Source organism: Phalacrocorax carbo, chromosome 12 (genome assembly GCF_963921805.1).
Source record: "Phalacrocorax carbo chromosome 12, bPhaCar2.1, whole genome shotgun sequence".
In the NCBI taxonomy this organism is placed as follows: Eukaryota; Metazoa; Chordata; class Aves; order Suliformes; family Phalacrocoracidae; genus Phalacrocorax; species Phalacrocorax carbo.
Genome location: NC_087524.1, coordinates 5,700,348 through 5,714,635, shown reverse-complemented (window position 1 = coordinate 5,714,635; position 14,288 = coordinate 5,700,348). Strand labels below are relative to the sequence as shown.

The following is a 14,288-nucleotide window of genomic DNA, read 5'->3' as shown; positions in this document are numbered from 1 at the left end:
CTTAATTAAATAAATAACACGGTGGCAAAATACAATGATGAATATAGATTTTAGGAGGTTCAATCTAAGACTATTGAGAAGAGTTTATTGAGTTCATGACGAGAAAAGTAATGGGCGTATTATGCTGAATGGGCAGGGTCAAAAACCCATTGCTTCAATAGATTTAGTTCCTTATAACGGCAATAGTATTTCATCAACACTGGTGGTGTATAAATCTAGACAGCGAACTGGTACTGTGACATCCCTATTATCTCCCTAAATCATTTTGATAAAGGAAAAGGCTTTTCAAAATATCACATTTTTTCTGCTTCATTCTGTCATTTTATTGCCCAATTCCTTGTTACAATTTTCCAATCACTTTACATAACCAACCATTTTCATCATTGCCACACTATTGTAAACCACATCAGCAAGTTAATACATAAAGCTTTGCATTTCAAAAAACTAGACACTTTAGTAACAATATTACAAAGATTTTAGCTTCAAAAATAACTGAAAATGAAAAAAATAAACTTTTAAAGAATTAGCATCATAAAATTAATTTATTCCAAGTAAAAATACAAAATAATATTAATGACATTGACCAGATATGAAAGTCTCTCCCAGAAACAACTATATTAATGGTTGAGAAAGCACTCCTTAAAGAAAATACGAAATAAAAATGAAAAATATGTAAATATGTTTAATTTTTTTCTTAGCAAAAAATCTTTCTAAAAATAACAATGAAAATTTGTCTCAGTACAAAGGCTACATTACTATTGAAAAAATACCAGCATGAAGAAAAGGTACATATTTGACAGTAGAAAAATGATTTTAGTGAATCACAATGTCTAAAGTCTGCAATGAAAATAAATCTGCAATAAAGATTTATGCCTTTTTTCTTTTCATTTTTCTTTTTTTTTATACAAACAGTACAAACAGTATTGCACATAACAACAAATAGTCGAGGTTAGGTTAGCCTTCAAAAAAATCGACTAGTTCAAGTCTCACATCAGAAAAGGCCACAATAGGACCTGTTGTACCCAGGGGCTTCTTAGTCAAGTTGCAGTTCAGAACTCCGTATTTTAAAAAATAACTTTTTTTGAAGGACCCTCTTTTAATATAACATATTAACAACTCAGGGGCACATTCATTTACAAAACAAAAGGGAGCATGTCATAATTTAATAAACTAAAAAAAGTTCTCTTTAAAAAAATACAAACAGAAGAACTCTCACAATTCTGGTCAGTCGTGCATAATCACACTTGATTATAAATATACAAATTAAGGGAAAATATTTTTTCACCTTCTATTCACAACTTTCAGCACCAAATGGAGTTTGTGTTTACACCTGTTCTTTATGATGATTTTGTTTTAGATTTAATCCATCATTATGCTATATTGAACATTTTCCAGCTTCTCTCTCTCTCTCTCTTTCTCTCTGGGGGTATTTTTCTACATGAAAGAGGGGTATTTCTTCAAAAAGGTTTACTTCTTTCACATAATTAGGTAGATTTCTGTAGGTTAGCTATGATCTTTAATATTACAGTTATAAAGCTCTAACTTCTTCATTTTCAAAAAAACTCAAATAAGCATGAAAAAAATAAAGTTACCCATCTGTTAAATCATTTTTCTTGCAGAATTAAATTAATATATATTTTTCTGAATAAACTTACTTAGAAAATATCATTTTCTTTCCTATATTTCAAAATTGAGGTATTGCAAAAGATCATGTCAGTCAGAAAGCATGCCTTTTTCTTTAAAAAAAATCATCAGCCGACTGTTGAAAACTGTCTAGATACAAAAAGTAGTGCATAACAAAATGTCTTGTACAGATGAAAAAAAAACAGAAAAGACACCTGGGCTGGGAAAAGCAATATCACAAAAGCGCCCAGAAGTAACTTCAAAAGGGATAATTATAATAAGCATTTTAAACCAGTAAAAAACTATTTTTTCTTTTTTTTTTTTTCCCAAAAAACAGAAAAAAAATCCTTTCAAAGCCAATACTCGCAACTAAACATTGGGAAGAACAGCTCACTAAATTAGACACAAACAAGGACATCACAACAAACAAAACTCAGAACATTTAAGTCTACTATGCGGTGTCATATCCAGTCAGATTGTCCCCAGAACTGCAAAAACAAAGGAGGAAGAAAAAAATAGTGTACACATTCTCACAATCATTAGTATACCAAGTGTGTTTATATTTATATGCTATCTGCAGCCCCATAGTTCATGCTAAAAAAATGTCCACTGTGTTAGCAGGTCTGAATTGTATTCAAGCTTCACAGGATACATCCAGGGATTAGAGAGATAACGCCACATCCACAGAGGAGACATCTCATGTTACTGTTATGCGCAGACATTTCTTTAGCACCACTTTTTTTTTTTCCTAACTTTCTTAAATGTGCCTAGTTTATTAGTTTGACAGACTATCTAATTGGTAGTGTATGTACGCTAGCATGAGCTCTTTGGTTTTCTGGACAAGGTCTGCAGCTACGTAAATGATGCAAGCATTAGGAGAGAGATTGTTACTAAGAGCTCATTTCTGTTTATGTACCTGTTATGAACTGTCAAAAATGTGTTAATGTTGGATACAGAGGCTTTAACAGTTAAGTCTGATCACAGTACTAGACATAATCACTTTACTATATAAAATAAATTGCACGATATATAACAGAGCACCGCAAAGTACTTCATCTACCATCCACAAATTTGTTTTAAGAATATCCTACAGCTAGTTCTTATATTTGTTGTAATATAGGTCATTCTGTAATGGGCTGATCCTAATTTCAGAAGCATTACATTTACTGAGGCATGCCTTCCTCCAGTCAGTAATCGATTTTTTTTTGTTACCGAGTATTTTGTAGCCTACATAGATTCATAATTTGTGCATTGTGGGCAGGTTTTATATTAGACATATATAAAATTTATTGCATGCAGCAACCTGATTAAGTAAACATGCAGTCAAAAAATATTGACCTTCCTTGGAAGCTTTTCTGTATGCTATACTGATCTCCGTTCAGCAGCCATCACTATTTTAATCACATATTCATTTTTTAATTGATACCCTAGCCTGAATAGAGTATTATGGTATTAGTAATACCATTTTAATAGCAGCAAAAGCTATTGCAGCATACATTTACATAACACTAAAAGACCTAACAAAAAAAAACCAAAACAAAAAAAAACCCAAACCAACAAAACAGAACAAACAAACAAAAAAACCCCTCAGCAAAACAAAAGAAAAGAGTCTGATCCAGCTTATGAGGTATCATCCTTACAAGTCAAAATGGAGAGCAACTAAAGGCTTATTTTCTTTAAGGGTTATTACTACTCTAAATGACCCAAACTAATGATTGCTGAATATCTGTTTAAGTTTTTGCTACATCTGCCACCTACTTGTGAATATTACCTTTGGTAAGTCATCTGCTAGGGGCAAGTCTAAATTTCTGAAAATAAGTGCATGCTCCAGTTTAAAAATAAAAATAATTATAATAAAAAAATCTTCATCACATACACATCAGCCCAGTGAAGGCTGATGAGAATGGCAGTCTACATAATGTCACTAGTGACAAGTCTTGTGTGGGAAATTAAGGTACCAAGCAGATGTTTGTGTGAATCAAAGTGCAAAATCAGTACAGTTACACTCTGCCGGTTTGTATTATACTGGACACTGAGTTCAGTAATGTGACTGTAAATAATAATAATAGTAATAAAAAGACCCATATCTTCATTAAAGTCGAGGACGAATGCACAGATTTCCAGAACACTAAGCCCTGAGGCAGCGCGCTCTTTTCACTCGATTTTATCTACTCCAGTACTTGTTGCTGGGGGAGGCCTGGGGTTCAGCTCCAGCGGAACGGGACGTGGCGGGGCCGGTCGCCTCCCTCCTTTACCAGTGGTTTGTGGAACTCTCGCCCAGCACGAGAGTGTATGCTTGCCCAGCAGTATTCACAATAATACTGCAAACAGGTAACATTGGCACAAAAGAATGGAGCAAATTTTCCACCACAGCGAGTGCCCTGGCATTCATCGCACATCTGATCATCCAGCACATATGGCTTCACTTCCACCTGCACCAGGAAGAAGAAAAAGAACCGTAAGAATATTACATACTTTTGCTAAGTATGAACAGAAGGAACAATATTTTAATTCTTTTGACTCTCTTGCAGGTTTTCAACTGATGCTGGAATGTACTAACATGGATGTACAGTAAAAATAGCATCTCCAAGGATTTTGCTGCTGTCTAAGAAACCTCCAGGAATGCGAATATCGTTGTTATGGGGGCAGGGCATGAGAGACCAGCGTTTAGGAGGGAAAATGATAAAGAACAAACTTATATTTCTAAACTTCAGAGGCCTGGTGAGTTTCAGAGGTTTTTTTCCCCAGAGAGTTTTTTTGTTTCTTTGGGTTTTTTTGTGCACTACAAGATACAGAACCAGACTAACAAACAAAGAGAAGATTAAAATTAAACAAAATTAAATGCAATTGTATCACATACTCTGCCTTATACTGGCAAAACCCACTATCTGAAGATTTTTGGCTCTAGAAATGTAGTAAGATTTTCTAGTTATTCCAGCTATGGCCTTGCTATCAATTACAAACAGGCTGAAGAGCTGCTGACTTTTGTCCTACACTCAATTGTAAAGATTTTAGGACTGGAATTCTCTTTTGTTTTTCAAGCACTTGTGCCAAACACAGCAGTATTTTGATGCGTGACTAGGCGCTTGCAATAACACTGTTACAGAAGTTGACAACATGCGAGTTCTCTCCTGTGTGCCTGTTCCTACAAACCAAGCCTACACATTTAAATTGAGTTTTTATTCATCCTGGGGAAATCACTAGCTTATGAATGTGTAATTCTTATGCCTCTATGATGCTACTTATAAAGTGGTTTGAGTACAGTCAACTACATTAAGAGACAAAAAATTGAAATATACATACTTCTATTATAAATAATTTTGCTGTAACTGCACAAGTGCTAGTCTGGCAAAATTTGTGTACTGCAAGGAAAACTTGACTCCACTGAATACACTTAAATACATCTGGTATTAAAGAAACACAGAACGAGATACTAAGTTTTAAAACAGGAAACATATTATACAAAAAAGCTTTATGCTGAATTTTACTTCAGCTTATCTTGATCATATTTCAACAAATGTTACTCATTTGAAGTAAAGCTTATATAGTGAATTACACTGCTTGCCCTCAGAACAGCTAGAACTGCCAATTTATTTGGTTTTTTTTAGATTATACTGTACTACTAGTATTGCATGAACAAGTCTGAATAAGTGCCATTTTGCGTATCAGATGCCTTACCATTAAAATTAGAAGCATCGTGTAAAAGAAAACAGCACTGTCTCAAATAAAGTTGGAAGAAAGCAGGTCCAACGGCCAGCACATCTCTGGATCCTCACCTACTCACATTGCCAAAGCATGAATTGGGAAGGTCTGAAATAGATCATCTCTCTCACTCCTTTTCCTGTTTTGGTTACTAGTGCAACAATTTTAAGAACGTACACTGTTCAATTCAGGGATTTCCATCTATTAGAATTAAAAACTAATATTCAGGGACTGATTAAGAGAATTCATACTTCTTCAAACTCACTGATAAACCTATTTTTAAAACAGATAAAAGATAAGTAAACTTTAATTATCAATCAACCAACTGGGAAAAGTACTGATTCATGGAAAAAACTATGAGCTAGCATCCTTTGTGGCTCTACCCTAAAGCTTAGCGAAACCCCTGAGTTTTTAAGCATGGCTGATACATAAATCCCAAAGGGTTCACCACTGTGCTTGTGACTACAAAATCAGTCATCTTAGTCTCTCTGTAAAATTTTTCAGAATTAAATGGACAAGAAATATTTAGGAACGGCCTTGTCTTAGTTAAAGTCATGAGGTATAGCAGCACCATAGAAAAATAGTTTGAGGCTTTATAACTTCAAAACCTCATGTAATCTGACAAAAAGTTCAGTTCAGGTTTTCAGAGAAAGTAAAAATAGCTCGGACTTTGCAGCTGTGTGTTTGTATATGTATACTGCACATCATAGACACACCTGATACCTGTCAAACTAACTTCTTAAGAAACTATTTATATTAAGTAGAAAACAAGCCATTGCTATTATAAAAATACACAGCAGCAGTGCATGCTGTATGTTCTTTTGAATAATTTTCAATGCTGAGTCCTCAAAAATGTAGGTGTTACCTGTACACATAATCAAGAGGTCAAGACAGAAGGTCTAAAGGAAGAAAAAATACCCTGGAAATGAATTAATGTTTTCTTTTAATGTTTTAAACTCAGATGTCAGTAAATTTTCTATACTTGAAAAGCCCTTTAGAAACCAGGATTTTGTATGGACTGAAGAAAACCACTTCATTTCCCCGCCTTTTGCCTATCAAGCATCTATTGGCATTTGGTTTTGGTTAAATAATTCTCAAGACTTTTGAGGCCAGCATTACCTGTGATACTTATGATGAACCTGTGGTTTAGGAACCTCATGTCTAAAAGTACATTGCTGAGAGAAAATGTTGCCTAATAATAGCAGAAATGCCAGAAGCTATATAAGTAGCCACTAACTAAAAGCTGTTGATGCACAACGAGCAAACATCTGAAGGAGAACAAAGCTGGGAAATTCCACACTGTTTGACCTTCAGAATTCAAAACAAAACCAAGAACAAACAAGCTTACAACCATTTTCTGGTTTGAGTGCTAAACTGTTGTTTGAGATGTTTAAGATCTATTTTTTCACTCCACTTTAGCTGCTTAAATAAGCTTTTAAATAACAAACAATCTGAAGAACAGAGGTTACAGTGTTTTTCCAATATAAGGATGTTCTTCACTTCTCTACAGCTTTGTGAGTAACAACCGTTCTGTTCCCTGCTATTTTACTTACCCGTTTGTCAATGTCATTATGCTGGAGCTGGACAAAGCGAGCACTGATAGCAGCAATATAGCTCTGCTGGTTGGAGAAAGCCACTCTGCCAGCACCTTTTGGATACTTCAGCTCTGGGTCTGTATCAATGCCAGCATAGCAGACACCTCCATATAAACGGTCCATAATCATTGCCAATTCAACTGTAAGAAGTCAATTGTTAAATATTATCGATTTAACGTAAATAATAGTGTTGCATTTGGTTTGTTGTATTAAAAAAGTGCTTAGCAGACTTGTCTTCCAAAGTCTGAAATAGCAAACCCAAACGTTGATTTTAACAGATTGAATCAACCCTACATGAATTACAGTAAAATATAAAGGCAAAAACCAGAATCTGTAAAAAGAAACTTGGTATGACCGAAGTGTGAAAAAATTGCAGAGTTACATTTTTGAAGTAGGTATCAAGTCACCTGTTTTAGAATTTATCATATTGTAAATTAAAACTGTGGTATTTGGGATTAGTTGTTCAGGATCTCCCCCAGCTCCAGCCAGGCTCGTTAATGCTGGTTTACATATAAGATGACTTACAAGAAATTCCTGTAATTAGAATCTGATATTTTTCCCTAAGTACTAAGGTTGAAAAAACATTCAGGAAGTGTTCTACAGTTGAAACAATTCTGTGAAACATCAGAAGCTATTACACTTAAAGCAAGCCTACATTTTGGGTGCAACTTAACTTGGTATTTTTGTAGATCATTACCTTAATTGTGGATCTTTTAAAGTGGTTTGTTGCTTTTTCTGACACTAAGAATAACTCCAAAGAAGTTATAAATATCATTCATAAAATAAGACAGTCTGAGTGCATGGCTGAGGACACATACAGGAGGAAAGTGAAGGGAAAAAACTGGAGGAACTGGAAAAGAGGCTGAAGGAAGCAGAGAAGAGGCGTGTAGACTGTGCAGAGATGTACGGTCACCGAGCCAAGTTCTCTGTAAAAGCTGACAGGCAAACAAATTTGTCAGATGGATGAAGGGCAGACCCTCACAAAGCAAGATGCTGGGACCTCTACAGGCCCTGCCAAGTCAGATAGTTTTTTACGCCAATGTGTGAAAATACTTTCAGCCGCAAGCTAAAATTTAGCTATTCAAGATACAAAGAAAAAGATACACCAAATATTTAAATCCTTGTAACTCTCACAAAACTCACTAGTTAATTATATATAGAATAGAGGCAATTTTTAAATGGCGTATGTGCATGTGTTTGTGTAAATGTGTGTGCCACATTAAGGGAAGACCATATACTAATTTGTCCACTTGCAATGAGCAAACAAATGTCTGACTCATTCTGCCAAGCCAGATAATTCTCTTTCCCCAAACAGTAAGGGAGAACTTTCAGCATAAAGTAGTGACTAGTAGATTCTTCTGCTTTCTGATGATTTAGAATCATCATTTGGGTAATGATCTCAGAAAGTGACAGTACGGAATAAGAGTCAGGAACACTTAAAAGCACTGACAACAGTAGTTCCAGTCAGTTACTCTTGCCAATAGGCAAAGGATGTATAGGATGCCAGGGCAAGGAAAGCATGCAGTGTTCAGACCTCTTAAGAAAAACTTCTGTATCAGATCTTTAAAGTTGAAAACAAAGCAAACTGGAAACTATGTCTGCTTTGGAGAAGTTAACTATTTAAAGGCATCAATTTTCAAATGTAATGCATTTCAAATGTAATCTGTGACAGGCCAAATGACATACAGTTCTATAAAAGCTATAATTAGAAATGAGGTAATGTTTAATTGTTACTATTTACATAATTACTGCCTTACAATTATGCCTTATTTTAAGATGGTGAGGAAAGCAAAAGCTGCCAAGAAACCTGGGCTGGGAGAAATCTGTCAGCAATGGCTGGGGGCCTTGTGTACAGCTTCCCAAAGGAAATAGGATTAGGAGAAAGATAAAGTGAGGAGCTGAAGTTCTAGTAGGCTGGACAGTGGCTGCCAAAGGGAAGTGAGGGCTACCAGGAAACCTGATCCAGAAGTCCTTCTTCCAGACAATGACTGAGGGGCCTTGCCTACTACAGCCCTGGAAAATTAGGATTAGGCTTGAGAGGTGAAAAAGAGAAGCCATGCAGCTGGCTTGGAGTGAGGATGGAGAGGGACGGCTAAACAGAAGTGAAGGCTGCCAAAAGACCTAGCTAGGAGAAATGTTTCAACTTGCTAATGGCTTTGTGACCTTGTCATTGGCTCACCAAAAATGGAAGGGTTAGGAAGAAAGAAAAGAGTGGTGAGCTACAGTTGGGAGCGGTGCTGAAAAGGGGCCTTCAAAACAAAGCAGGAGCTGCCAGGAGATCTGGGCTGGGATAACTTTTTCCTCTGGCAAGAGACTAAGGAGTCATGTCTATGGCTCTGCAAACAGAAGTGAAGCAAAAGAGTTAAGGGTGAAGAAAAATGATTGAGAAAAAGAGCTACATTAGGAGTGGGTCTGAAAGTGGTCTTCAGTACAGAGTGGGTACACCAAGAGTCCTGGGCTGGGAGAAATTTTTCTTCTGGACAATGGCTGAAAGGCCTTGTCTGTGGCTCCATGGGAAAATGGGGGTTAGGGCTGAGAAAAAGCAAGAGAGAAATCATAGAGCTGCAGTTGGAACTGGTTTGGAAAGGGGCTGGGAGAAGTTTGTCATCTAGTCAAAGGAAAGAACTTCTCTGCATCTCAGCAAGCAAATCAGGGTTAGGATTAAGATGGGATATGTTACGAAAAATCTGCCAAGTTCTAGGCTATTACGCAAACTTGGGGAAGACTGTTTGTACTGAAAATCCTAATTAGTAACCTATTTAAAAGATAAAAATTGTTCACAGCTTGTTATTTTGTAGACAGGAAGACACTCACGGACTTCAGAAGTGAGCTATGATCTTTGGAAAGACAAGGTATATTTTCTGCTCTTTGACATATACCATGTGTCTTTTCTGCTTAATCTGGAACTCCCTGCTACATGCCCTACATTTTTCTTCTACTCACCAGCTCGGAGGGGCCGTGGAACTCCTCCAACAAAGATAGTTTTTCTTGGATCCAAAGGCTGAGACCCATCCATCACAAAGTCACTGTCACTTAGGTTCCAAGGTCGAATTTGCACCTGTATTAAGGATTGTTTTTAGTAGAAGAACTTGACAACAGCTCATTTAAAATTATTAAAAAACTACCAAATCTTTCTATAATTGAAAATATAATTTTAACTTAGCAAAAGCATTAAATCGGTGTAAGCATCAAAAGAATGTGAGAACATAGCTTATCTGTTTGAAAGGTGGACAATTCACTTATCACCTCTAGAGGCCAGACTTGAGTTAAATTTCATCACAGCAAACTCCTACCTCATTAATTCTCTGCCCCTAATCGCCATTGTAATAAGAAATCTGTGAAAGGACTTTCACAACATGTACGTGCAATTACAGCTGCAGTTTGACCTTCTGGCTTTCCTGAAGTCACACTGATCCACACATTTTAAAGCGCTGATAGGAGCAGAGATAAAATTAATTTCTGTGCTTAGATACAAAAGGAGTTTTTATAATGCGTGAATGCTCACTTCTGTTAAGCAGCAAGCACCACAGTTGATAAGATATCTTTAGATAAGGAAAGAAACTGCTCAGAAATTACTTGGATAAAGCGGTTCATCCATCCGTTTATTGATCCTAGAAATCATGTAAGCGCATTCACTGTGCTGGAATACTGCATTGTTCATTTATCTGTGACAGCTTTTTAATAGTGTTTTTAAAAGGCAGCATATTTTTAATCATATTTGTGTGTAGCATTCGTCTAATCTGTAAGTATGCATAGCCACAAAAGAAACTAGCATTAAAGAATGTTAGAGATGTGAACAATAGAAACAGGTTACTGTATGTCTCCTATTCCGCTACAGCTGTCTGCATTACTTGTTTTTCCCCTGCAGTTTATGTAAGGTGAATGAGACCTGAATTATAAATTGATTAGCTATTGTGTGCAGAAAAAATAATAAAGAAACCTAATGAAGTACAGGAGATACTTGAAGCTATCTGGATTTTAATTTGTGCAGGTAAGGTTTCTTCATTTCATTGCATAAGGCTTTATTTTTTTTTCAAATAATATAGAGGGGAAAATTATAATCTGATTGTTTTACAGCTAACATTGTAAAAGCATGCACGCTCCTGTGAGATACCAGAAGTACCAAATACAAAAGTTAATTGAACATGGCATTTATCAGAAAGAAGCAAATGTTAAAACTATGTTACGCTGATACAGACAGTCAATTCAATGTAACAGCAAGGACAGCAACAGGAAATGGACAAGTCAATCAACTGTAAGTATTTATTTATTTATTAACTGAAAAGAATAACAGCAAATGGGTTCGCAACCAGCATAAGTGTCATGGCATAAGCTACTTACTGGTTTGTCCTTGATTGTGGGACTTGACACACACAGGTAAAGTTTCCCATCTTCTTCCAGACAGGCATCTATCAGAGCTTGTACAGAGCTTTCTTCCTGGAACAGCAGAAAGGCGTAACCTTGGGGAAAGGATAAAGGCACAAGAAAGAAAAATAACTGATTAATTTATAAAGCGGTTTTTTTAAATAAAGAAAACAAACCCAAGAAGTAAAATATACAAATTACAAATAACTGTTAAGGCTGTTAGTTTGTTGTCATAAATTAAATTCACCGAATAGATCTTACTCTCATACAGTATTGATTTCAGAATGGAGACACGAGTGTTTGCTGCATATGAGTATGTTTATTTGATCAGTTAATGATTTTGAGTAGTGAGAATATAGGCCGGTGAATAAAAGGTTCTTCAACAATTATATCTGAGCTATTTATCAGTGGCATCTGCTGGTATCAGTGATTATCATCTTAAAATGGAGGCACCAAGTTTCTAGTTACTATATACAATGAATACACGTTAGAAGAAAGGATCAAAAAAGTGGATAGGTAAACAGATAAACAGAATTCTACGCTCACATACTTAACTATGAAAAAAAAATGTTCTCCTAAAAACAATAAGCATGAGCGAAAAAGAATGGCATACGTTGTGTTTTACTATGAGTCAAAGACCTGCTGTTGTTATTTATACAAAAGAAAGGAGAAAGTCCAACAAAAATTGCTCCAAGCGATTCAGAATTTGAGGACTTTAAATTAGCCAGTAACACTAAGTGTGTGTGGCATTCAATGCTCCTCTGAATGCAGCTGGCAAGAAGGCTTTCTTCAGTCTTAATGTTGTTAAATTTGAATGAAGATTTGACCCAAGCAGTCCATGCTTATGCCACCTCAGAAGTGAAACTAATAGAGCAGAGCCTGCTCTAAGCAAAGCCATTTAAAGACTGGCTGCTAGACGTGAATACAGCTGCCCGGTTAAGAGGACTTTCTATCGAGCATGCATTGCTCTTTTGCTCCATCATCAGTACAACGCTGTTTTCTCACTGAATGTGAACGTGTTGGCTTTGACCTTTATAATTTGGCACTTGTGTGTCTTACAGGCTACCTCTTTTCAGAAAATCTGCAGCAATTAGAGGCAGCTGGAGTTTAAGCAGGGACTGCTACACTTTCTCTGCCTAAGACTCTTGACACAAACTAGGCACCTACATGATAATAGACCATATTTAAATTATGACAACTCTTGATACAGCTTTACACAGTCTGTTTGCTATTAATATAGCATTGGTTTACCCTAATCTTACACTGAGTATTGAGTGAATACTATTTGGCATGTCCTTTTTAGGTAAACACTACTCTGATATATTAAAAAAAATTAAGACAGACATTGAAAAAGTGTTTTCCTCTGTAGAGTTATTATCTACCAAATTACCTCTTACCCTATCTCTATCTCTAGTCCTGTGTGACTTCTCAAAGAACATTAAATTGCATGCAGCTGTTTGTTTTCAGAGGCCAATAAAAGTTTGCGTTAACAACATAGTTGTAGCCCAGAACACATCTAGAGAGACTGACTTCCCCGAGAAAACAAAACTGATCATCAGTCTTGCTAACAAACATGGAACTTGCATACCTAGAGTTGGAGTAGATTAAAGATACTGGTTCCAATAAAACGTTAAATATTTCTTGAGTAAAAACATCAGTTCCCTCTCTAGCAGGTGTAATGCTCTTAAAACAGTCCCCTAAACATATAAACCCACTTTAACATTTTAGTTTCAGACTTTACAAAACTAATTACATTAACTCAGTATGAAAATAATTAGCTTGCAATCACCACCATTTCTAGCTTTATTTTATTTTCCATCCATGCACTTGTTACCATCTTCCTCACTCCATTCCACCCCTTCTGGTTATATTCAATGATCAGAGCAAGAACTTCATACAAACTAAAGTATCTTTCGTATAGCAGTTTTTTCAGCCTTATAAAATGCCCCAGTCAGAAAACTAGATACTTGGGAAAGATCACCATGGCAGCTACACCCCCAAAGCCAACTGATCGCACTTTATGGTTCAGCCCAATCCTTGCCTTGTGTTTAATAAAAATCCCTTGTGAGAGAAACTGCCAGAAGATGCAGTACAGATCACTCCAGTACTATGAAATCCAAATAAGAATACATGTACATTTAGGCACACTTTAAAAGAATGGTTTCCAAAATATTTTAATAGATTTAAACGTTTAAGATTTATCTTCTGACCAGACCATAATATTTGAACTCTAAAAAATAGAATTGTGTGTATTTCAGACTTGAATAATCTTAAATCAGCAAAATATTGGAAATTTCTTTAGCATAAAGTCAAAATGAAAATTGGGAAATGTTTATTGTGGCTTAATTACTCAGCAAAAATCTGGGCAACATTTCGTGATGCTTCTTCTATGAAGCTTTTTTAGGTTTTTCTGGGTCATAGTAAGATGTTACATCTGTGGTAGGTGGAACTGACAGCTATTTGGGGGTACAGTAAACGGTATGATCATAATTTCCCAAACCAGTTAAAATTAACCAGACAGATACTTGTTAATTTTCTCTGGCTGCTAGATTACAAGAACGTCCCATTTCAGTAAGAATTCAGTTTTCTAACCTGGGGCTAGCACCTGCCATGAAGCTTAGTAAGTTAACACCTCCTCATTTCTCTAGACCTCTGTGACTGTACCACGTTCTCCTGCCTGCCTTGGAGTCTCTGTGGGCCCTCTGAAGAAAGGCAGGTAAGCAGTTTACAGCTGCAGTCTTCTGTTAATCTAGAAAAGCAAGCAGGCTGGACTAGCATGACATGATGTCCAGCATTACTTCAAAACCTGGCGGTTGCGCATCTATTCCAATTATTCAAGGACTTTTGGTACCCAAGATTACACTGAAATGAAAAATAATTAAATTAAATTAATAATTTAAAATTTATTAATCCAAATAACTTGAATTATTTAGCAGAGGCTGAAAGCTGTTTCAGATTCCTCAGCATTGTGCGCATCAGCACATTCTCATCTCTCTGCATCAT

The 14,288-nt window shown here is 36.0% G+C and overlaps 1 protein-coding gene and 1 long non-coding RNA gene across 4 annotated transcripts in view; one reads left to right on the top strand and one right to left on the bottom strand.

Annotated features, from left to right (window-relative positions):
* Window positions 1-293: 293 nt before the first annotated feature.
* The window catches only part of CPEB3 (cytoplasmic polyadenylation element binding protein 3), an 88,300-nt gene continuing 74,305 nt past the window's right edge, over window positions 294-14,288 (bottom strand). For all 3 annotated transcript variants that reach the window (XM_064463841.1, XM_064463840.1, XM_064463842.1), the window contains exons 7-10: window positions 11,262-11,380; window positions 9,864-9,978; window positions 6,879-7,060; window positions 294-4,055 (exon numbers count right to left, since the gene is read on the bottom strand). In XM_064463841.1, coding sequence (XP_064319911.1) covers window positions 3,828-4,055; window positions 6,879-7,060; window positions 9,864-9,978; window positions 11,262-11,380 — 644 coding nt within the window. In that variant the 3' untranslated portion in view covers window positions 294-3,827. The remainder of the gene's footprint in view (window positions 4,056-6,878; window positions 7,061-9,863; window positions 9,979-11,261; window positions 11,381-14,288) is intronic.
* Window positions 10,719-14,009, top strand: LOC135315481 (uncharacterized). Its single transcript, XR_010374971.1, has 3 exons — window positions 10,719-10,911; window positions 10,998-11,175; window positions 13,934-14,009. It is a non-coding gene; the product is annotated as an uncharacterized LOC135315481 (long non-coding RNA).